The sequence below is a fragment of the Delphinus delphis genome, chromosome 10, assembly GCF_949987515.2.
Source record: "Delphinus delphis chromosome 10, mDelDel1.2, whole genome shotgun sequence".
Lineage (NCBI taxonomy): Eukaryota > Metazoa > Chordata > Mammalia > Artiodactyla > Delphinidae > Delphinus > Delphinus delphis.
The window spans coordinates 35,948,654-35,975,072 of NC_082692.2; the positions used below are offsets into that span (position 1 = coordinate 35,948,654).

General features: G+C 38.5%; 1 protein-coding gene across 1 annotated transcript in view; it reads right to left on the bottom strand.

The window, feature by feature from the left end:
* Positions 1 to 26,419, bottom strand: part of DNAH8 (dynein axonemal heavy chain 8) — a 328,229-nt gene that overhangs the window by 133,494 nt on the left and 168,316 nt on the right. Inside the window, exons 54-61 of the mRNA XM_060021883.1 lie at positions 24,441 to 24,583; positions 23,388 to 23,522; positions 22,483 to 22,605; positions 15,762 to 15,975; positions 10,769 to 10,878; positions 5,816 to 5,979; positions 4,410 to 4,602; positions 1,495 to 1,617 (exon numbers count right to left, since the gene is read on the bottom strand). Of these exons, the coding sequence (XP_059877866.1) occupies positions 1,495 to 1,617; positions 4,410 to 4,602; positions 5,816 to 5,979; positions 10,769 to 10,878; positions 15,762 to 15,975; positions 22,483 to 22,605; positions 23,388 to 23,522; positions 24,441 to 24,583 (1,205 nt within the window). The remainder of the gene's footprint in view (positions 1 to 1,494; positions 1,618 to 4,409; positions 4,603 to 5,815; positions 5,980 to 10,768; positions 10,879 to 15,761; positions 15,976 to 22,482; positions 22,606 to 23,387; positions 23,523 to 24,440; positions 24,584 to 26,419) is intronic.

Genomic DNA, 26,419 nt, shown 5'->3' on the forward strand with positions numbered 1-26,419 from the left:
ACTAAATGGGTCCAAGGTTTGACCACATGCTTCTAGACTACATTAGACTTTTTCCTTTAATGCAAAAGGTTTCATATTGACTTATTCAATTCCAGTTCTTTCCTTGCCCAGCTATATTTACATCATGAAAAAGAGAACAAATTGGCCTTCCCATCTCCAATTTCAAAACTATTTTCCGTGTGTGTGTGTGTGTGTGTGTGTGTGTGTGTGTGTAATTTTATTATTTTCAGACTCAATGGATAATGGAACTGCTCTTCCCAATCTGTAGAAAGAAGTTTAGAATTGTTTGCTTATTATCATCAGTCTAACACACTGACTTACGTAGACACCTAGCTCTACAACAAATACTACCTCTATCATATCTCTGCCAATGAAAAAATTTTTAAAGTACCAAAATTCTACTTAAAATGGGGTAGGAAGACATTTGCAGAAAAAAAACTTAGGGAAACAGCCTTTAGCCTTATGTTGCTTTTCTATGGTTGATACCTTCAGGGAGGATAAGGCTCAAATTGTGGCTCGAATCTTATGCAGCCCAATTGGAGACACTGCTAAAAAGCTGTCTTTTACATTAATGTCACTGATTAGGAAGAAAGTCTAGACAGATCACTAAATTCATTATCACTAGTACACAGAATTTTTTTTAATTCAAGTTTTACAGATGGCAGACACCTTGATATGTATCAATTCTATTATATTTTCAATATGTTAATCACTTATGTGGTTTTGCACCCAGAACAGGGTTCCAGGCCCCCAAGATCTAGCCACAGTGGGTACTCGATAATACTTGCTGAATAGATGAATGTGAAACAATCCTAGAGCACCTGGAAATTCACTGGTTTTGTAGAAGATGATTCTGTAATAAACACAGAGTTAACTGCCTCCTCTTCATGAAACCTCCCTATCCTACTTTGTTGGAGAAACTCCTTTTTTGATCTACAAATTATACAAATAAACAACTCCTTTCTGCAGCCCTTCAGACTTGGATCAAGCCATGCTCCTTTTCTGGTGCTGCCTCTAGTTGGTTTCTATTTTTTATCAGTCCTATACACCCACCTTTCCCCTTTCCCCATCAGTTTGCCCATAATCTGTAAGCCAATCATGAAACTGACATTTTTTTAAGCATCAACTCTTCCTCCATGGGGAACAGGATTCCCATCACATCAAAATGTAATTTGAGGAGGGAATATTTTTTTCATAGGGTTCTCCAAGTTACTGTCTAGGAAAGTAAAACTCTTTGACTCAGCGAGTCAAAAGCTCTGAACACAAAACCCATCAGTTTGCCCTTGAAAAACATTTGCTTCCATGAAGGCGGATTCAAATAAGCGGTTTCTGATTAAGCCTTTGTTTTGTGAGACAGTGAACTGACTCAACCTATAGACTCTCTTCTATACACTACCCAATACTATATATTTATTCTCTGAAAAAGTTTATCTGTGAAATTTACGAAGCTTTTATATGATCTATTTATATCAGTAAACAGTCAATACTTTGAACCTTAACAAGATGAGTCATTGCATCTTTAAAAAACACCAGATCAAGAGATGTTCCTCTAATGAGATCATTGAACTGTCTCTGGTAAAACTGGAGTTTTTCAGACAGAAATTCAAAGGATGGTACCTATGGGTGGAGGGGAGAGAGAAAAAAATAATATTTAAGATGCAAAATTTAGGAAAGCAGCAATTCTAAAGACATTCAAAAGTAATTCTAAAAAAATTTTTTTTAAACCTAACAGATTTCCAAACATTTGTCATGGATTAGTCGACTTTTAGTTATTTCCATTTTCAGAGGTCTGAAACCTAACTGGTTGATTTCCAGTATGAAGTCATTCCTGACCTCTTCCGTCAATAACCCCAGCACTTGGGAAAACTGGACAGCTACTTGTAAAAGAATGAAATTAGAACACTTCCTACCACCATACACAAAAATAAACTCAAAATGGGTTAAAGACCTAAATGTAAGGCCAGATACTATAAAACTCTTAGAGGAAAACATAGGCAGAACACTCTATGACATAAATCACAGCAAGATTCTTTTTGACCCACCTCCTAGAGAAATGGAAATAAAAACAAAAATAAACAAATGGGACCTAATGAAACTCTTTTGCACAGCAAAGGAAACTATAAACAAGACGAAAAGACAACCCTCAGAATGGGAGAAAATATTTGCAAATGAAGCAACTGACAAAGGATTAATCTACAAAATATACAAGCAGCTCATGTAGCTCAATATCAAAAAAACAAACAACTCAATCCAAAAATGGGCAGAAGACTTAAATAGACATTTCTCCGAAGAATATATACAGATTGCCAACAAACACATGAAAGGATGCTCAACATCACTAATCATTAGAGAAATGCAAATCAAAACATCACTAATCATTAGAGAAATGCAAATCAAAACTCACACCAGTCAGAATGGCCATCATCAAAAAATCTACAAACAATAAATGCTTGAGAGGGTGTGGAGAAAAGGGAACCCTCTTGCACTGTTGGTGGGAATGTAAATTGATACAGCCACTATGGAGAACAGTATGGAAGTTCCTTAAAAAACTAAAAATAGAACTACCATACGACCCAGCAATCCCACTACTGGGCATATATCCTGAGAAAACCATAATTCAAAAAGAGTCATGTACCACAATGTTCATTGCAGCACTGTTTACAATAGCCAGGACATGAAAGCAACCTAAGTGTCCATCGACAGATGAATGGATAAAGAAGATGTGGCACTTATATACAATGGAATATTACTCAGCCATAAAAAGAAATGAAACTGAGTTATTTGTAGTGAGGTGGATGGACCTAGAGTCTGTCATACAGAGTGAAGTAAACCAGAAAGAGAAAAACAGTAGTATGCTAACACATATATATGGAATCTAAAAAAAAAAAAAAGTGGTTCTGATGAACCTAGGGGCAGGACAGGAATAAAGATGCAGATGTAGAGAATGGACCTGAGGACACGGGGAGGGGGATGTGTAAGCTGAGACAAAGTGAGAGAGTAGCATTGACATATACACACTACCAAATGTAAAATAGATAGCTAGTGGGAAGCAGCTGCATAGCACAGGGAGATCAGCTGGTGCTTTGTGACTACCTGGAGGGGTGGAATAGGGAGGGTGGGAAGGAGGCACAAGAGGGAGGGATATAGGGATATACGTATACATATAGCTGATTCACCTTATTTTACGGCAGAAACTAATGCAACATTGTAAAGCAATTATACTCCAATAAAAATGTTATAAATAAATTAACTAATTTAAAAAGTTAAAAAAGAACCCTAGCACTAACTCCTATCTGTGGTAATTAAGGTTGTAAAATAACAAATATATTTCTCAGTTTTTATTTGCTTCTTAATATTGCTTATGGAGCTTTAAAAATGGACAGAACTTTTACATTGTTTATGTAGTCAAATTATTCTGAAGTCAATATTCACGTATTTGTTTTGTAAATTGCTTCTCTCCATCTAATTCTTTGACCTACATGCACTTCAGAACTACTGTGTTATGTAACCCTCTTTAAAAAATCTCTTTGGAGTCTTGTTTCAAGCTTCATGAAACCTATACGTTAATTTAGGGAAAACAATGTGTTGCCATTTAACCAAGTAAAGTTTTATCGCGTTTATTCCTAGATATTTTACATATTTGTTGCTGTTGAATGAAATACTTTTATGTTGCATCTCCTGTCTTGAGATTGTTTGGCAAGAGATGGCAGCCTTCTTCTGTAAAGGGCAAGACAGTAAATATTTTAGGCTTTGTGGCCCATGTGGTCATTCAACTCCACCACTGTAGTGCAAAAGCAGTCATAGAAAACATGTTGTGTTCCAATACAACTTTAACTCTGAACAATGAAATCTGAATTCCATATAATTTTCATGTCACACAATATTATTATTCTTCTGATTCTTTCTACCCATTAAAAAATATAAAAACCCTTCTTAGCTCATGAATCTAACAAAAAACCAGCGGTAGGCTGGATTCGGACCACTGGCTGTGATTTGCCAACCTCTGATATAGACGATAGTTACGCAGTTTCATATTTATATCATACTTGGTCATCTAACTGAACTCTTAGTAGTTGAAACAGATTTTAAATTCTCTTGGATTAAATTAAGAGATAATCATATCATCTGCAAATAAGGATATTTTTGTTTTTTCCTATCTGATAATTACATCTATTTTCTTTTTTGTCATTTTTGTTGCACTGCCTAGAACTTTCAAACCAATATTAAATAACTGTGATAATTGTACGTGTACTTGTCTTATATCTGACTTTAATGGGATTGCTGCTAAATTTCATTGAAATTAATATTTTACTTGGTGTATGATGACACGAATCATAACATATAACTATCGTACAAGTTATGGCAAATATCTGGTTAGGTAAGTGATCCAAAAAGCTGAAAATAAATACCAATTCATAGATTTTGGGCACTTCAAACACAGTGTCTTCAGGTTCATCTCCAGTTGGTTCAGGCATCTCACAGAGAAAATCTACGAAGTATGGTTCAGGAAGAATATATGATCCCACATCTGGGCTAACATTTTCTTCAACTGCACGAATAAGATGTGCATTAAACCACTGCTCATCATCAGGAGTTATAAATCTGAAACAAAAATACAGGAGTAAAAATGCAAAATAGGAAGCCATCTTTTCTAACTGAACGTGGTTTCAACCCCTCTCCACCTCCTCTCAGCCCCCATCCTGTATCTCCATTACCTCAGAACAGGGAAACAATATGTTCTGCCTTCTGACCAGAGGCAGATGTAACCCCAACCAAGAGAGCTATAATATTGATAGTATCACTTATAGAAAATACTGACAAAGAGTCTCTCCTTGGCCAAACTTAGGCTCTTCTGAATCCTCTTCCCTATTAAGCCCCAATTTTGGACTTCCATGTCCTTCTTTGCACCATCTAATTTTAGCAAGAATCCTGCTAAATCCATTTAGCCAGAATCCTCCCAGACCTGCCTTATTTCCGCTTAGTACTTTCGCATCCACCAAACTCCTCCATCCTGTTCCTCAGTTATAAATTCCCACTTTTTCCTTGTTGTATTTGGAGTTGAGCCCAATTTCTCACCCCTACTGCAAAACCTCACTGCATAGGCCCTATACCTCTCATGATAGTCTTGAATAAAGTATGAGAGTCTTATTGTTTCAACAAGTGTCACAAATAACTTTTTTCTTTAACAGTATAGATGAGTCCCATGGGTGAGGTTCAGGGTCCCTAAAACTTGCAATAGAAGCATGGAGTTGACAGTCAGTAGTGGGTGAGGATCCTCTTTCTAGGTTTGTGGGCACACAGTATATGAAGGTCCTTTTCAGACATATGACTTCAGAGGGGGTAAGGGAGGAAGGAGTGGGACTAACATCTGACAGATACCACCTACGTGGGACACTGTGGTAGGCCCTTTACAGCTTTGTAAGACCAGCATTGCCATCGTATTTTATAGAGGAGGGAACAGAGGCTCAGAAAGATGACTAAGCTTATGTACCAGATGTCACCATGCAGCAGAGCTCTCACTACACAGACCTCAAACTTTTTAGAAATTATACCTAACAAAATTTTCCTCTGAATGTTATCAACGTTCTGATAATGTGGTTATTTTTTTAAATGTCCTGTTGAAATAACACTCAAGGAAATTGGCAGAGCGTTTTCCCACCAGCAGGTGGGAAATGACATCCATGCTTCACAAGCCCCAGAGCAATTTAAGATAATACTCCTTTATTCTACTTATTTGAGCAGATAATGCAGGAATTATTCTAGTAGTATAAACTACTTATATAGTACATTTAAACTCAAGCACTGTGATATACACCTGTCTGCAATTACTCTGTTGCACTCGTGTTTGAAAAGTGACAGGAGAACAGGAATTGAACCACACTCCTCGGCTTTTATGGTTAACATTCCTTGCCAAATTCTGGAAAGATCTCGCAGATTGAAAATGTAATGGAATTTAGAAGGAGTAGGCAGCATCTTCACCTAGAGTTGGAAAACAAAATGTAATACTCTCAATTTACTTTTCAGATAAAACTAAAAGCACAAGAATGGCCACCATCAAAAACTCTACAAACAATAAATGCTGGAGAGGGTGTGGAGAAAAGGGAACACTCTTGCACTGTTGGTGGGAATGTAAATTGATACAGCCACTATAGAGAACAGTATGGAGGTTCCTTAAAAAACTAAAAATAGAACTACCATACGACCCGGCAATCCCACTACTGGGCATATACCCTGAGAAAACCATGATTCAAAAAGAGACATGTACCACAATGTTCACTGCAGCTCTATTTACAATAGCCAGGACATGGAAGCAACATAAGTGTCCATTGACAGATGAATGGATAAAGAAGATGTGGCACTTATATACAATGAAATATTACTCAGCCATAAAAAGAAACGAAATTGAGTTATTTATAGTGAGGTGGATGGACCTAGAGTCTGTCATACAGAGTGAAGTAAGTCAGAAAGAGAAAAACAAATACCGTATGCTAACACATATATATGGAATCTAAGAAAAAAAAATGGTTCTGAAGAACCTAGGGGCAGGACAGGAATAAAGATGCAGATGTAGAGAATGGACTTGAGGACACGGGGAGGGGGAAAGGTAAGCTGGGACGAAGTGAGAGAGTGACATGGACATATATATACCACCAGTTGTAAAGACATAGCTAGTGGGAAGCAGCTGCATAGCACAGGGAGATCAGCTCGGTGCTTTGTGACTACCTAGAGGGGTGGGATAGGGAGCATGGGAGGGAGGCGGGCGATATGCGGATATATGTATATGTATAGCTGATTCACTTTGTTATACAGCAGAAACTAACACACCATTGTAAAGCAATTATACTTCAATAATGATGTTTAATTAATTAATTAATTAATTATTTTAAAAACCTAAAAACACAACTGCTTTTAGAATGATTTTATTTCACAGTTCCTATTTTAAATAAAATAGGCTGAGTAAATAAACTAAAATTAAGTTTATATTTTTGTCACAGCATTGATGGGAAAAAAGACACATCATAAATAAACCAGCACAGAATTTAAAAGACCCTAAGACCTTGAATAGGATGGACTGAAGAATAATGCACTGGATGCAGACTCCAGCTCTTGTTCTACCACCATGAGCTGGCTTTGAACAAGCCACTGTCCCCTGAGTTCTTAAAAATGATGTGAATTGTAGGAATAAGCATTCCTAATCATTATTAGTGTGTATACGGGAATACGTCATAACAAAACACTGAGTGTGAGCTGGCTGTCATTCAGTTAAGAATAATGAATGTTCACATCTAAAGTCAATAATGATCATCTTCTATAGATGGCTTTGACTAAGGTCCTGAGTGCATTTGGATTTCCACAAATACATTCGTTTATCATGATCTAGATTTCACTTATAGATCCAAACTCAGTCAACATGCTTTCATATGTCTGTATATCTGCAATAAATGGGCAGGCAATTCTGACATACTGCTATAATTACTTGGTGGTTTTTGTGAGTTTTGCTTGTTTGTTTGAACACTAATTTACTTATTTCTACCCACTTCTAGAATCCAAATAGGCAAAGCTATAACATGACACAGTCCACATTCTTATAAAGAGAGGTACCAGTTAAGGGATAAATTTGAGGTGTCAGGTGTGGGAAGTATTGCTGGCCAAGTGTAAAGATTGTAGTTGATACCATCAGCATCATTTTTGAAAGTGAAACAATGATAACTCTGGAGATACAAAGCAGACTGCCTACATGACTAATTCAGGAAAGCAAATGCTTTCTTTAGTACCTATTCATGGAATATGTCCTTTCCATATGGAAAAAGTACCCTATTGAGTTTGTAGAGTAATTTCTATAGGCTAATTCACAGTGCAAGTTAAAACAGCAGGTAGCAAGAGGAGATATAGAATAAAGAGAAGTGTTATGTTAACAATCACCTTTCAATTTCCCTCTTTGCTCTCAGTTCCATTCCAAGATAAAATGTTCATTCTACTCACCAAAATGTAAAACATGCACTTATATTACAAAAATGCAAAAATAAAGGGATAAGGCTATGTGAATATTGCTTTTTTTTCTTTCCTGTAAGACTGCAGCTAAGATGGCAGCCGTTGGCAACTGAAGCAATTATTCAGTAGAATTAAATAAAGTCCTTTCTTTCCCTTTTCTTCTCATTTATTAACCTGCTTCTTTCCTTATCTTCCAACATTTCCTTTTAACTTTTGTCAGCTTCTGTCTTTTCTCACCTGCTTCTGCTTTAAAGCTATGTAAAGTAATACAAAGGGATACACAAGGCATGAGTGGATTAAAGGAGTGCTTTGTGAAAATGAGAAATTTGAAGAAAAGATACAAAGAAGGCTGCTTATTTGGGGTTGGGGAGAGGAGGAAGATTCATTCGTTTTTTGAGTGAATGAGCATTTTTGAGCACCTCCCACGACCCTTACAAAGATACCATGGTAAATAGCACAGCTAAATCTGCTGCCATCAGGAACCTTCTATTCGAGTGGGAGAGCCTGACAATAAATAAGAAACAAATATACTGATAAACAGATAGGCAAATAACAATGATAAAAGTCATGGTTAGAAGAAATGAAGTAGAGTCAGGAGACAGATAATGCCTGTGATGGGGTCGTGGACAGTTGTTTTAGAGAGAATGATCCCAGAAACCCTCTCTGAAGGTAAAAATAACGAGAAAGAGTCAAACAAAGTATAACGGCCCAGAGGCATGAAAAACTTGGGGTGTTCAAGGCACAGTGAGAAGGGCAGCATGGCTGGAGCAGAACGATGGAAGGGAAGAGGAGTAAGCAGGGGCCGACTCAGGGTGAGTTTCACAGGCCAGAGCTAGGCATTGTGTTTCACTGCAAGTGTAACTGGGAATCTACTGGTGGTTTTAAGAAGGAATGATGATCTCTGATGTGCTTGTTAAAAAGCATTTTAGGACTGTGTAAAGAACAGATTCTAGGAGGGCAAGAAGAAAGCAAGGAGACTGGTTAGGAAGCCACTGCATGGTCCAGAGAGCAGGCGATGGACCAGGCAGGGTGATCGCTGTGAGATGGCAATAAGCGCTCAGCTTCCGTATATATTTTGAAAGCCTGGTTACTGAGACTTGCTGATGGATTGGATGTAGGGAATAAGAGAGACAAATCAAGGACGGAGCCCTGTATTTTAGCCTGAGAAGCAGGATAATTGATACAAAATTCTGAGGGAGGATCATACTTAAGAACTTGTTAACTTTGAGACAGTTATTAGACATTGAAGCAGTGGTGTCTACTAAGCTGCTGGAAACAAGTGGGGGGACTTCCCAGGCTTGGGTCCAGTGGTTAAGACTCTGCGTTTCCAATGCAGGGGCCGCAGGTTCAATCCCTGGTCAGGGAACTAAGATCCCACATACTGTGCAGTGAGGCTAAAAAATTTTTAAAAAAGAAAGAAACAAGTCTGGAGCCGGGCAAAGAGGCCTGGGATGGAAGTGCTGACTTTGAACTCATCAGCACAGAGATGGTGTTTAAAGCCATGAAGCTGGATGAGGCTACCTGAGTACGAATGGAGGTAGAGATGAGGTCCCAACATGGAGATCAAGTGCACTCCAGTATTTAGAGGAGGGGAAAGAGTGGGGACTTAGAAAAGGTAGCCAGTGAGGTAGGAAGAAAACCAAGAGCAAGAGGCCCTTCTGAAGCCAAGTGAAGAAAGTGTTTAGAAGGATCATTTACGTCAAGTCAGTCAAGTCAGAGGAAGAAGAAACCAACCCTTGGATTTGGCAAGACGGAGGAATTTGGTGACCTTGATGAGAGCAGTGGAAATGAAAACTTGTACAAAACGGGTTAAAGAGGTAAAGAAATGTGAGGAAGTGAAGCTGATAAACATTCATAAAACAAAAGAAGCTTTGATGGAAAGATACCAGGAAGGCCAAAGCTTTCCAGAAAAATATGTATATGGGCACAGTAAATTGAACAATAGCCCCACTGGAAAATAGATGGACCTAACCACAGAAAATTATCTCAGACACTCAGACCTTCTGCAACTCCATGCTGGAGCTTCCCCAGGACATAAGCTTATGCCCAGATGGTGTGTAAGTGGCCAAATGAATGTATAGTGAACTATGACAATTAATCCTCATCTCCTTCACCAATTTTTTTTAGCAAATATATCAATCTTGTTGTGTTTTTTTTTTTTTTTTTCAAATCTCAGACCTACCCTTAATTGCTTTTTCATGAGTCTGCCTTCAGACATCTGGTGACAGCCTCAATGCTTACTGAGTTTTACTTAGGGCATTGACCTCTGTATTAAAATCTAGACTATTCTGTTGAGTACATTCCATCCATTTACTAATTCATGCTCCACCTCAGAGAAATCCACAAGTTGGACTTTAAGTCTTGGTTAGCTAAGAATATCTGGAAATCCATGTATTCCCTCAGTCAGTGAACATCTGAGTGTCTGACACAGTTTGGCTGTTGGCAGCAGGTAAGGAAGACAGACATACAAAGAGTTACAAATCAGAGTAACAAGTGGAAAAGCAGTGTTCTCATCTCAGCAAAACTCTACTTTATCCTGGATGCCGTGTCTGGTTTACAGTAATATCTCATATATATGGAAAGCATCATTCAGTCAGAATATTTGCTCCCTGGAAGGAAAAGGTGTCATAAATCTACTTCAGCACCTAATTTGTCTTTTCCAGAAAAACACTACTACCCATGATGTGATGATAACTTCATGAGCCATGAGGAGAGAACTAGGCTGAATAATTGTTGACTTTTTTTTTCTGATTATTGACAATGGATGATTCTGTACCTTAGTCCACTGCCACAGCACTCTGCTCGCTGAAACCAGATTCACAATCATCTCACATATTTCGGGTTTGAACTTTCTGCAAGGATCAAAATACCCACAGCCAATAACTCCTGAAAAATAAACAAGATTGAAGGTATGAGCTTACTATAAGATCACAAGGTACATGTTTATCCCAGTGAATAAATCATTACAAGATGACTAAGCTAGGTGATGTGAAGAATTTCTCTCAAGGAATCAGCTAAGACTGACAGTCAGCAGTGGGGCTAGCAAAGCTTAGTATGCAGTGATAAGCATTTTATATGTATTAACTCCTTTAATCCTCCCAACATCCTATGAGAAAGAATCTGAGGTAGATATTATTATTATTCCCGTTTTCTCATTTATATTTTTATTGAAGTATAGTCGACATATAATATTTTGGTATTTTCAGGTGTACAACATAGTGACTCAAATTTAAAACATCACACTGGTCAGAATGGCCATCATCAAAAAGTCTACAAATAATAAATGCTGGAGAGGGTGTGGAGGAAAGGGAACCCTCCTACACTGCTGGTGGGAATGTAAATTGGTGCAGCCACTATAGTGAACAGTATGGAGGTTCCTTAAAAAACTAAAAATAGAGTTACCATATGATCCATCAATCCCACTCCTGTGCATTTATCCAGGGAAAACCACAATTCGAAAAGATACATGCACCCCAATGTTCATAGCAGCACTATTTATAATAGCCAAGACATGGAAGCAATCTAAGTGTCTACTGACAGATGAATGGACAAAGAAGATGTGGTACGTATATACAATGGACTATTACTCAGCCATCAAAAAGAATGAAATAATGCCATTTGCAGCAACATGGATGGAACTAGAGATCACCATACTAAGTGAAGTAAGCCAGGCAAAGACAAATAACATATGATATCCCTTATATTGGAATCTAAAAAACATGATTCAAATGAACTTATATACAAAACAGAAATAGACCCACACAAACAGAAAACAAACTTAAGGTTACCAGGGGGGAAATGGTGGGGAGGGATAAATTGGGAGACTTGGATGGACATATACACACTATTATATATAAAACAGATAACTAATAAGGATCTACTGTATAGCATAGGGAACTATACTCAACATTTTGTAATAACCTAAAAAGGAAAAGAAACAAAAAAATAGATATATATGTATGTATAACTGAAGCACTTTGCTGTACACCTGAAACTAACACAACATTGCAAATCAACTATACCTCAATTAAAGAAATGATCACCACAGTAAGTCTAGTAGCCATTTGTCACTATAAAAAATTATTACTATATTATTGACTATATTCCTAATTCTGTATATTATATCCCTGTGACTTATTTATTTTATAACTGGAAGTTTATACCTCTGAATCCCCTTCACCTATTTCACTCAATTTTCCCATTCTCCTCCCCTCTGGCAACCACCAGTTTGTTCTCTGTATCTATGAGTCTGTTTCTGTTTTGTTTTGTTTGTTCATTTGTTTTGTTTTCCAGATTCCATGTATAAGTGAGACCATAGGTATTTGTCTTTCTCTGTCTGACATGACTTGCCATTTGTGACAACACAGATGGACCTAGAGGTTATTATTATTCCCATTTTATTATGAGTTTAGTAACTTGCCCAAGGTCACCCACCTTGTGTGTGGGTGAATCTGAGGTTTGAAACCAGGAAACCTGGCTCTGGAACCTGTAAAACAGCCCTCAGTCTGAAGAGTAGAAGAGCTGGAAAAGAACTTAGAGACTACTTCCTCATCTTACAGATAAGGAGACCAGGCACAGACAAGTAAAGCAAACTGTTCAAGTTCACTCAGATTGGTTGTTGACAGAAGTGAAATCAGGACCCCCATATCTCCTGACCTGCAGTCAGCCAACACACTGGCCTGGGTGGTGATGTAATGGTTCCTAGGAAACACCCAACACAGTGACAATCTGACATAATCACCCTCAGGAACTACTGTGTTATATAGACTGTTCCTGAAGTCCCAAAATGTGTTTGGTGTTAGACTGCAAAAACAGATTTAACTCTGTTTCGTCCCTGTGAGACTCTATGTTGAGCAGTATGTTCAGTTCTGAGCATGGTATTTCCAGAGGAAAATGAATACGAATATCTGCTCAGAGACGCATAGCAGGTTTATGAAGGGTGGGTCAGCTAAAGAAACTGGGCTTCATTCACATAGACCAAAGAAGAGCAGCCTTGAGGGAACGTGAAATTATCCAAGATCATGGTTGGTTGTGCTAGATGCCTGTAAGGCCTTTTTGCTTCCTGAAATCCTATGATTCTAGACCTCCAGCTTCCTGTGGCACAAATGTGTTATAGATGAAGCATGGGATGTGGAATCAGAAAACAGAATCAGCATCACACGTTTGCCATGCACTAGCTATATGGCCTTAATTGGGCAGTTATCTTACTTCTCTGAGCCTCGGTTTCTGGTTTGTTTCCATATCTCATTTTCAATATTAATCATATCAAAGAGTGTATAAAAGTTTAACAAATAATCAAACACTCACGTACAGCCACTAGACTGAGGAACACAAGATTGTCCAAGTACATTAGAAGCCTCTTTTGTCCCATCCCTCCTCCCTCCAGAGGTAGACAGGGCGCTGACTTGGTGAGAATCAGTAACTCGCTTTTCCAAAAAAAAACTTTGGCACTTACGTTCTTAAACTTTAACCTTTTCCTTTTAACTTTAGTTTTTGAAATTTAATTTAATGGAATCATGTTATATGTTCCTCTGTGATGCTTTTTTTCTCTTAACATTGTATTTCTGGACTTCATCCATGTTGAAGCATGTAGCTGTGTTTGCTCACACTCACTGCTCTAGAGCACTACACGGTACACCCACGCCACAATGTATTTATCCGACTTTACTGTCAATACATAATTGGGTTACTTCAAGGTTTTTGCTGTCAGGAACACTGTTCTAAGAACCTTCTTGTGTAAGTCTTTTGGTGCACATGTGAAAAATCAACTACAGATGGGTTAAGGACTCAAATACGGAAGGCAAAACTATATAACGTTTGGAAGGAAACATAGGCAAATACCTGTATGACCTCTGGGTAGGAAAGGACTTCCTAAATGAGACTCATAAGGCACAACCATAAAGGAAGAAAATGGTGAACTGGTATATACTTGGAAGTGGAGTGGCAGTGGGTGTGCACATGTTCTACTACCAGTAATAATGTCCAGTCATTATGAAGGGCTCGTAGCAACTGATTCTCCCACCAGCAGGGGAGAGAGTCTCAGTTGCTTTACATTTTCACCAATGCCTGATTTTTTTGTCAGAATTTTTCATTTTTGCAAATCTAGTGGTTATAAAATGGTTTTTTTCCTGGTGTTTTAAATTTCCATATTCCTGAATTCTAATGTTTATCATCTTTACCTTTGTTTATTAGTCATATGGTTTCCTCTTCTTAAAGTGCCTGGCTTTTGGCCCATGTTTATATTAGGATGTTTGCTTTTTATCTGATTGATTCTTTGGATTTCTTGAAGTATTCAGATTACTGAGTTTTTTGCTTTGTTACATGTGTTGAAATTTTTTTCTTCCACTTTGCAACTTGTCTTTTTTCTACTCTTTTAATGTTGCTTTTTTAAAATATAAATTTATTTATTTTATTTATTTTTGTCTGCATTGGGTCCTCATTGCTGTGCGCAGGCCTTCTCTAGTTGTGGCGAGTGGGGGCCACACTTCGCCACGGTGTGCGGGCCCCTCATCACAGTGGCCTCTCTTGTTGCAGAGCACAGGCTCCAGGCACGCGGGCCTCAGCAGTCATGGCATGTGGGCTCGGTAGTTGTGGCTTGCAGGCTCTAGAGCGCAGGCTCAGTAGTTGTGGCACACGGGCTTAGTTGCTCTGCAGCATGTGGGATCTTCCCGGACCAGGGCTCGAACCCATGTCCCCTGCATTGGCAGGCGGATTCCCCAACCACTGCACCACCAGGGAAGCCCTAATGTTGCTTTTTAACTGAACAAAAGCTCTTAATTTTAATCTAGTCAAATTTATCATTTTCTTCCTTTATGGTCTATGCTTTCTGAGTCTCATTTGAGAGGTTCTTTCCTACCCAGAGATCATTCTGATATTTTCCTATATTTTCTTCCATTGCTTTACAGCTTTTTTTTTTTTTTTTTTTTTTTTTTTGCGGTACGCGGGCCTCTCACTGCTGTGGCCTCTCCCGTTGTGGTGCACAGGCTCCAGACGCGCAGGCTCAGCGGCCATGGCTCACGGGCCTAGCCGCTCCGCAGCATGTGGGATCTTCCCGGACCGGGGCACGAACCCGCGTCCCCTGCATCGGCAGGCGGACTCTCAACCACTGTGCCACCAGGGAAGCCCTGCTTTACAGCTTTGCCTTCCATATTTAAATCTTTAATCCTTCTGTATTGATTTTATGCTTGGTGTGAGGTAGGGGTCCAGTTTCAATTATTTTCACAGAAGAATTACTAAATATCCCAGTACCATTTCTTGAAAGTCTGCCTTTCTCTTCTGACCTACAGTACTTGCTATGTCAAATAATTAATGATCACATATGCATGGGTCAGTTTCTCTTATATGTCTTCATGTACATAATTTTAATGGAATGGTTTATGTGGGCCTAAATTTGGTGTCAAAATATCATTTTCATTAACATAGCAAAGTGCTACATTTGACTTAGTATATTATGTTGTTAACCTCTGATCAATGGGCTATCATTCATTAGCCCAAATTTCTCTGATTAATCGTGTCAAGAAAACCACAACACAAAGGTTTACTTACCTCTAAAGCCAACCCTCAACAAGGCTATTTCTAAATATCCCTGAGTCTTACAATAGGCTATAAACATGAGTCTTCTTAGTATTTAGTCCCTGGTATTTAGCTCTCCATTTCGGATATTTAATCCCTACTTCTGACAGGGCCTTTTTATCTCTTAAATAAGGTTTTGCATGATTTATGTCCATTATGTAATGCAATAAAAAATTAAACACCAAGAATAGTCATACCAAAAATTTTGTCTATTGAAGCATTCGAAGGCAATGTGCAATTAAACACAGTAAACTGTCTTTTCAAACGTTGTGGAATATCATTTCGACCGCCTCCAGGGTGAATCATTGCCGCTATGAGCTGTACGTCAACAATAGTAGTGAAATCTCCAGGCTTATCCAAGCTGTACATTCCTTCCATTTCCATCATTTGTCGCACAATCTCGTTAGTTATCTGGAATTTTATATAGTAACATTTTAGTAACACATCACTATCATTTCCTCCAAAGCTCCTATAAAATAGTACAGGTGAGATCAGAAGAAAACGCTCAACTTTTATCAATGAAGTGTTTGTGAATGTTGCCTTCAAGGCAATTTGACTTAAATGATACCACCCATAAACCCTAAACTGTAAGTTGAATATGTCTGGTGCAAATCCAATGCGCTCTTTACCACGCTGATAAATCTAGATAGGAGAATTACAGAATATTTGGTACAATTACAAGAGTTCTCAGAGTTACAAGTTTTACTATAGTTTTTACATCTTTCACACTCCACATTCAACTGTTTAAACTACCTTAAATCAGAAAATGGGATAGTTTTACTCCTGAATGTTTTGGTATTGGATTTTACATCCTTATCTTTCTTCTCTGTAGCCTCTACCACTGCTAACATTCCCTCCGTATTGAAATTTTTTCCTCTCTTGTTTTTAGAGGCTCAGTTCTTTCCAGGCTCATCTGGAGACCTTGGATCACTTCCCAAGCCATTCTTTCTCCATTCATCCCTCAAATGTAACTCTTCTACAGGGTTCCATCCTTGGCTCTTTTCTATTTCAGGGGATGCCATCTCAACCCTAAATCCTAAAGAATCTCAACTCTGTAACTCTAGCTTCAGATTCTCTTCTAAACTCCACACCTGTATATCCAAATTCCTATCGGGCATCTTTGAGTGGAAGACACACAAGCCCCTGTAATATGACACTCTTTCATTCAAGAAACATTTAATCAATCACTACTCTGTGTCTGGCTCTGTTGTAACATAGACAAAAATCCCTGTCTTCATGGAGCATACGTTCTTGTGATGGGAGAGAAAATGTACACGTGCATGTCTGTATGTATGTATGTGTGTAAATAAAATGGTATAAGTCCTTTGGAGAAAATAAAGCAGAGAAAGGAAATAGGCAGTGCTCAAGGATGCAACTGAATATAGAAGCAGGAAAGGCTTCATCTCACATGACATATAACCAAAGACTTGAAGGAAGTGAGAAAGCAAACCACTCAGATATCTAGGAGAAAAGCATTCCAGGCAGAGGAAACAGCAAATGAAGAGGCTCTGAGTGAATGTTATACCCAGTGTGTACAAGGATCAGTAAATGTGGTTGGAGAATCATGGGGAGATAATATCAAACAGTATAGGGTCTTTAGATCTCAGGAAGGATTTTGGCATTTATATGCTACATGTCTCACGGGAGGATTTTGAGCAGAGGAGTGTGACACACCATCTGACACATTTTTTGTTTGTTTCTTTGTTTGTTTTGGCTGTGTTGGGTCTTTGTTGCTGCCCATGGGCTTTCTCTAGTTGTGGCGAGCAGGGGCTACTCTTTGTTGCAGTGCACAGGCTTCTCATTGTGGCGGCTTCTCTTGTTGCGGAGCAGGGGCTCTAGGCGCGCGGGCTTCAGTAGTTGCGGCATGCAGGCTCAGCAGTTGTGGCTCGTAGGCTCTAGAGCGCAGGCTCAGTAGTTGTGGCGCACGGGCTTAGTTGATCCACAGCATGTGGGATCTTCCCGGACCAGAGATCAAACCCATGTCCCCTGTATTGGCAGGCGGATTAACCACTGCGTCACGAGGGAAGTCCCCTGACGCATGTTTTAACTGGTTGCTGATATGAGGATAGATTGAGAGGGGCAAGGGAAATGGGGAGACAATGAGGAAGGATGTGTAATGATCAAGAAGACAGATGGTGGCTCACACCAGGTGTTAGCAATGGAGTGATGAGCAGCAGTCAAATCTTGGATGTAGTTTGAAGATGGAGCCGACATGATTTCCTAACAGGCTGAATGTGGAGTTGCTATTTCTTGAGATGGAGAAGACTGTTGGAGGAGCAGGTTTAGGGAGTAACAGGAATTTAGTTTTGGACATGTTAAGTTTGAGATCCAACTAGACATCCTTAATTGGATTTTAAAAGTCTGAATTCAGGATCTTTTCATCTTATAGATGATACCTAAATATGCCTCCTCTCTCCTCACCTTACAGGAACTGCTGAGAGGTCTATCTGCCCTGGATCCCTAATGAATGGGAGAGGAAAAGGGAAAGAAAAAAGAAAAAGAAGTCTTCCCTGGGAGGTTGTAGCCTCAGAATGACACTTGCACAGAATTGCACCATGGATGTGCATAGCCTAAGTGGGCCAGAGACTTTCAAATATTAACCTTGCTTTGAGATAATCCTGACTGAATAAGCGCTTAAGGATCTAACAGAAGAAAACTCAAACCTGTCTGGTTGAGGACACATTTATCTTAGGCTTTAAGAAACAGCCACAGATAATTTTTTAAGGGCAATGACCTGGCAAGCAGTCAAAGGTACTTACAGAAACAAGAAAGGTTGAACGTGAACAAGAACTATTAAAACAACAGAGAGCAGAAACAGACCCATGTAGACTTCAGATGCTGAAATTAACAGACATAGACTTTAAAACAACTATGCTAAACATGTTTAAAGAAATAGACAATGATTTGAAAATATATGCAAGGAATACAAATGACAACGCATTTGAAAGAAAATAAGAATCAAATAGCAACTGAAATTAAAACTCAGTGGATGAATTTGACAGCAGATTGGACAAAGCAGAGAAGAAAGTTAGTGAGATGGATGATAGGAGAGGAGAAATTATCTAGACTAAGTATTGGAGAGAGAAAAAGTTGGGAAGTATAGAAAAAGAGGGCAGAAACATAGAGGGCAAAGAAGAAAGTCTAATATACATTTGGAGTTTGATAAGAAGGGAAAGAAAGTGAGGCAGAGGCAATATTTGTAGAGGTAAGAACTGGGAATTTTCTAGAACTGACACAAGACACCAAACCACAGATTCATGAGTCCCAGTGAATCCCAAGCAAAAAAAATACAAATAAATCTACACCAAGGAACATAATTCGAAAAAGAAAAAATTACAGGAAAGTAAGGCAACAAGTGAGAAAAAGCAGGTTAATTTCAGAGGTGCAATGACTAAGTGGTAGTTGACTTCTCAACAGCAACAAGGAAAGCAGAAGACAGGAATCATATATTTAAAGTGATGAAAGAAAATAACTGCCAACCTACATTTTTCTATCCAGCAACGTCTTTCAAATAAAGAGGATGAAATAAAGACTTCTGCAGACCAAACAAACAAACAAAAAAACTAAGAGTTTGTCACTAAAAGATTTTCTCCTAAGGAAGTTCTAAGAATGAATAAAGAGTAAAAAAAGTGGTAAATAAGTGTGTAATGCAAACAAAGAGTGAATATATAAAACAGTAAAAAATAATGCCTCATGGGAGTTCACTTTAAAAATAGATATAGATGAGCAAAAAGCACATGAAAAGATGCTCAACATCACTGATTATTTGAGAAATGCAAATCAAAACTACAATGAGGTATCACCTCATACTGGTCAGAATGGCCATCCTCAAAAAAAATCTACAAACAATAAATGCTGGAGAGGGTGTGGAGAAAAGGAGAACCCTCCTACACTGTTGGTGGGAATGTAAATTGGTACAGCCACTATGGAGAACAGTATGGAGGTCCCTTAAAAAACTAAAAATAGAGCTACTATATGATCCTGCAACCCCACTCCTAGGCATATATCTGAAGAAAACCATAATTTGAAAAGACACATGCACCCAAGTGTTTATTGCAGCACTATTTACAATAGCCAGGACATGGAAGCAACGTAATTGTCCATCAGCAGAGGAATGGATAAAGAAGATGTGGCACATATATACAATGGAATATTACTCAGCCATAAAAGAGAACAAAATGATGCCATTTTCAGTAACACAGATGGACCGAGAGGTGTCATACTGAGTGAAGTAAGTCAGACAGCAAAAGACAAATATCATGATATCGCTTATATGCAGAATCTAAAAAAATGATACAAATGAACTTATTTACAAAACAGAAATAGAGTCACAGACGTAGAAGGCAAACTTATGGTTACCAGAGGGGAAATGGGGGGAGGGATAAATTGGGAGATTGGGATTGACATATACATACTACTATATATAAAATAGATAACTAATAAGGACCTACTGTACAGCACAAGGAACTCTACTCAATACTCTGTAATGACCTCTATGGGATAAGAATATAAAAAAGAGTGGATATATGTATATGTACGACTGATTCACTTTGCTGTACACCTGAAACTAACACAACATTGTAAATCAACTATAGTCCAATAAAACTTTTTTAAAAATAAATAAAACTGGCATAACACAATATAAAGGTGAATAATATGATTTATGCTAATAAAAAATAAAAACAGAGGCATAGACTTAAAATACAAGTCAACAATAAAATTATAAATCAGGAGAAAGATAAAGGAAATTAAAGTGTTCAAAGGTCACTGGATATACAAAATGGGAAAGTAGTGTTAGATTATCTTTATTTTTGATTATGTATGTAGGATGCACTGTCTAGGGTAACCACTAGAACACAGAAATTGACTGCAGTAAATGGATCGTAAGAAAAGGAAAAAGGAACAAAAAAAATCAGTGTCCTCAGTGGAATAGGAAGAAGGCTGTAGCACTTCATGCTCAGCTGAGGGCAAGGAAATGAAGGTGTCCAAGGTCTGAGAAAAAGACGGTATGAAAGGAACCTGAATGTAGATGTAGGATAGGAATAGACAGGATAAAGATACATAACACAAAACACGCAGTATAATTGCTGGGTAGTATTATGAGCTCAGCTGAGGTCCATAATCATGATTTTAAAGTGATTTTAAGCAGTATTGTGTGTTTTTCTCCAGCCAAGTTTGGCTGCATAGGTGCAGGTGGCTGGTGAGCAAAGAGGCTTAACGAGGATTTAATGTGGTTAAGGCTTTCACAAATGAGTAGAGGGTGCATGCTACCGTGATTATAATAATGGATTATGGAATTTTAGCTGGAAAGGAAGGAAGTGAGGAAATGAGAAGAAATGAAGGAGAATTTAATGATGGTAGGAACAATGGCTGGTAGCTCCATCTGTAGTCTGGGTAGTAGAGGGAATGAGCTACAGAATGTGGACATGGTGATCAGACAATAAAACGCTTGAAACTGAGATAATGAACAGGTCACAGTTACTGATAATGACAAGGTGTAGGGTACGACTGCGTGAATGAGTAATTTCAGACGGAGTGGAAGACATGATCATTGGAGGAGTTGAGGTCAAGGAACTAAGAGGTCAAGATCATGTACGTAGATATTTTTTGGCATCACTGAGAATTATGACAAGCAGGAATGGCTGCATAATTTGTGAGGCTCAGGACAAAATGAAAATTCAAGTGTCTTTATTCAAAAATCATTATTAGAAATTTCAAGACAGTGACAGCAGAGCATTAAACCACATGCAAGTTCCTCTGAAGTGCGAATCCCTCTGCAACGGCACACTGTGCACACCATGAAGCTGGCCCCAGAGACTGGGACAGCCCTGGAGAGAGTGACAGTCATCCGGGGACTGAAATCTTCGGGGAGGGACGGGTGTGACCCAAGGGTCCAAGATGACTGCAACAACATGGGGGTGTGAGGTCAGAGTGATAGGTTTTCAGGGAAGAGGGCAATGAGAACGGAGAAGGACATCTCCCTCACCTGCAGGTGAGAAGTCTGCAGGGAAAGCAGCATCCTGGGTTTCCATTAGAGCAAGAAGGTGAGGGAAAAGCTCAGAGAAGAAGCTGAATTTACAGGGGATTTTGTGGATGAACCATGGCTGCCAAGGGCACACAGAAAGTTTTCAGGAGTGGGGAAAGTAGGAGATGGGGCCAGACAAGGGCCAAGCAGAACTGATGGGGATTAGTGTCAGGATGAGCACGGACAGACCTGGGAGTCCTGACATCCTGGTGATGGCTGAGGTGAACCAGGATAAAGGGTGGAAGGGATGTGACGGGTCCTGGTGGGCTCTAGATTGATGGTGTTGATGAGGCAGTAGACGGTGGTGGGAGGACGTGTTGGGGATCCCACCAGGAACAGGCAGAACCCTGGCAGCAACTGTGAGGTCCTCTAAGGGGAGTGAGTCTGGGGATGACAGACGATCACAAGTAGGACAGTGGTGCATGGCAGAGTTTTGGGTTTTTTTAAAAATTGTTTTCTGGGAACTCCCTGGTTGTCCAGTGGTTAGGACTCTGTGCTTCTACTGCAGGGGCACGGGTTCAATCCCTGGTGAGGGAACTAAGATCCCGCATACCGTGCGGCTCAGCCAAAAGAAAAAAAAAAAGTGTTTTCTAAACATCAGGTACTCCTGGGAGAGAGAATATAGAGTGGGAAATAAGAGAACAAAGATAAAACCCTGGGGAAAGGAAGAAAGAAGCCAGAAAGCACATTGAAATCAAGCAGCCAGAGAGGCAGAGGGAGTGTTGGGGGGAAGCATATAGGGATTTCAAAAAGGAAGAACGTCATCTATAACCAAGAAGCCAAAAAAGACTGAGAATTGTTACTAGGCTTAATAAAGTGACAGTTATTGATCTTTTCATATGTCACTAAGAATACTGATTAAATATCATTTACATGAGATATTTTAGTCCTACCTGATCTCCCCATTCATTAATCATGGGCATATTAATATCATCAATAAATACAGTCATTTTTCTGCCTCCAGGTGGCCCATATGTGCTTCCCATCCTCTTATCCACATAGCTTTCAATTGTTCTCTAGAGAAAAGGAAATAGTCTGTCTTATGCATTACATTTCAATCCATTTCTAAAAATGATGAACATGCTTTTCAGAGTAGAATATAATTGACTTATTTATTTAATATATGTAACTATTGTTATTAAAATAAATATTGCAAACTTTAAAAAAGCTGTTGGAATATTAATCATTAATTTATATTAAAAGACACTCCAATGTTCAGCTTCAGCTTCAATATTAGGCCAAAACATGCTATTTTGATTTGGCCTCAGTGTCAGCCTTAGGAAGGTTAAACAGCTGAATACCAACTTCAACACCAATTCTTTTGAGATATAGATATAGATATATATATATATATACAGTCAGCCCTTCCTATCCACAGCTTCCACATCCTTGGATTCAACCAACTTCCATCAAAAGTATTTGGAAAAAAAATTCCAGCAAGTTCCAAAAAGCAGAACCTGAATTAGCCTCACACTGGAAACTATTTACTTAGCACTTATATTGCATTTACAACTATTTACATAGAATTTACATTGTACCAGGTATTGTAAGTAATCTAGAGGTTATTTTGGAGTACATGGAAGGATGTGCACAGGTTACATGCAGACACTACCCATTTTATGTAAGGGACTAGAGCATCCACAGATTTTGATACCAGCAGGGATCCCGGCACTAATCCCCCATGGATACTGAGGGACAACTATATATATATCAATGTTTCATTTGCAAACAGATTTTATTGTATCAACCACTTAATATATTTAATATGATAATGACTACAGCAAGTGATGAGCTTTACCTGAAACATCATTGGTTCTGTGGCAGATGAAAAGTTTAGACTTTTAGATAACTGTATTTCGGGGTCATATTTTTTCAAATAGGCCTTAATCATTACAGTTTTTGCAGTTCCCTGCTCCCCCGTGAGTAAAACAGCCTGCAATCGTAGGATAATCATGTTGAAAGGTGTTATAAGATGTTTAGTTTTAAATATATTAAGGTTCTAGTAGCCATTCTTTCATTCTATAAACTAATGCAACTAATTTTTGATTACTTTTAAGGATTAGACCTACATCAAAATAAATCCTAGTGGAATTAAAGATTTAAATGTAAAATATATGCTATAAAAGTGCTGGAAGAAAGTGTGGGTGAGCAGTCACGTAACCCCTGGAAGGACTTTGTAAGCAGATACCCACTTTCCTTAGCACGCTGGAAGTCAGCATTTCAGGGAAGATTGAGTTGGAGTGAATCTTGGGACCTGGAGTTCATTTGCCAAATAGGTTTCCCTGAAATGACACCACCTCCGGCCCCTCGTACTTTAATTTTTCCACCAATAGGTGTAAAAAGGGATGTGTTTCTTACATGGTTTGCAATCATCTAAGAAACTGAAAACTAAAATATTGCCTGCCATGTCAGTAAATGAGGATGTTGCAGCCATCAAGCCATTACATTACAGCCACCCAGACGGCGCACCCTGAGGAGACTCAGGAAGAGAAAACACAGGATACTGGCCCCAGATAGCTGAGGTGCGTACCAAAGGGATGATTTCAGCGAGCCCAGACTCTTGTATCTTCCCGTACCCAGAAGAGCACTAAATTCCTTAACTTGAGATATCTGGGGTTTTTTTCATTAACGGTAATTCTTTGGTGCTCCAACTACCTGGTCTTCTGTTGCAAAAACTTCTGTATATTCTGGCTTCCCCCCACCCGCCTTGCCTCTTTGGAACATTTTTCTCAGTGCTACCTGAGATGCTGTGTCCCAGGTTTGAAGTCCTAAGAATGTCCACCAAATAAAACATAACTCTCAACTTTTAGGTTGTGCGTTTTTTTTCAGTCGACAAAACTATCAAACTTACTTTATGCTGTTTTGCAATGGTGTCTACCAAAAAATTTGTTCTAACATTGTCAACATTTGGAACCAAAATTGATGAATATTCCGGAACACTGTCAGTTGGATAATAATATGGCTGAAGTTTCTTATTCCAATGCTCCCAATCACCTATACAATAATTAAAGCTGATCTTAATAAAACTGCATTCTTCAGAAGTTATCTCAATACAAAACACAAGTGCTATAAACAATTAACAGAAATATATAAACATTTAAAACATTTTTGTAAAACACGTTAACATATCTGCTTATCTAATGTATGTGGCATTTGATAATTTCAATTTGTTTTTGCCTCTTTACAAAGTCAGCTTTAAATTGCTAATTATTTATCCAGAGAGATCTTGGTCTGAAATGGAATTACAATCAATAACATGTTTAGTATCTAGTAGGAAAATCACATTAACTAAAAGGATGGGAAAGACCAAAAAAGGGATTGTAGATTACTGGACATAGGATGTTTGCCATGAGAAACGGGAAAAAATAAACCTGGCCCTAAAACTAGTGTTAATAGAGTGCCCAGATTCCTGACTTGTAGTCACTGCTAATTTACTGACTGATATTATTGTTATAACAATTATTGTAAGTGCTTTTCATCAATTCTAAGAAAAATATTTTATTTACGTTTTATCATCTCTGGAACGTTCCTTTCAATCTATTATGTCAGAATCGCTGCTGGCTATGCAAACTTGATGAGAGATGTTCATACTTTTGCCATTTAAATTGAATGACTTGCATTGTTGGTATTGCATTCTTGAATTTAACTGCCATTTTAAAGATCTTCCAAAAGATACCATGATTCAGAATTGTACCAAAAAAGTTACCGTGTATACAGAATGCTTGGAAAGAGAGCAGAGGAGCACACATTTGATAGTAGCAAAACAAACATTCATCACTGGGGGAATAACCTCAATGTCAACTTTCCTTGCAAATTACAGAGTTCTATGGTTAAGTGCATGTTTAACTTCTAAGAAACTGCCGAAGTGTTTTTCAAACTGGCTGTATATTGTGTACCGTTGTGTAGTTAGCAAAGTGGATATACTATTGGATGTGAGAGGTCCACTTGTTCCACATTCTCTCCAATATTTGGTATTAGTAACCTTTTAATTTTAGCCATTAAATTAATTAGAATTTAGTCATTCTAGTGTCTGTGTAATGATTTTGCATTTCCCTGATGACCAATCATGTTGAATATCTTTTCATGTGCTTTTTTCACCATTCATAAATCTTCTTTGGTGTAGCATCTATTTAAAATTATTGCCTATTTAAGAAATTTGGATTGGCTGGCCACTTGTTATTATGAATTGCAAGAGTTCTTTATGTACTCTGGATAAAATTCTTTTATCAGATATATATTTTTCAAACATTTCTTCCCATTCTGTGGCTGGAATGGGAATTTTATTTTCATAGTGACTTTCAAATAGATTTTAATGAAATCAGGGTGTATGAGTGCTCCAACTTTGTTTTTTAAAAATTGATTTGGCGGCTTCCCTGGTGGCGCAGTGGTTGAGAGTCCGCCTGCCGATGCAGGGGATGCAGGTTCGTGCCCCAGTCCGGGAAGGTCCCACATGCCGCAGAGCGGCTAGGCCCGTGAGCCATGGCCGCTGAGCCTGTGCCTCCGGAGCCCGTGCTCCGCAACGGGAGAGGCCACAACAGTGAAAGGCCCGCGTACCGCAAAAAAAAAAAAATTGATTTGGTTATTCTAAATCCTTTGCATTTCCATAAAGTTTTATAATTCAGTTATAAATTTCAACCAAACAAAGTCTATTGGAATTCTCACTATGATTGCACAGAATCTATAGATCAATTTGGAGAGAAATAACATCTTAACAAAACTGAGTTTCCTGATTTGTAAATGTGATTTAGCTTTCCATTTATTTAGGACTTCTTTAATTTCTCTCAGCAATTTTGTGGTTTTCAATATACAGATCTTACACATATTTTGTTA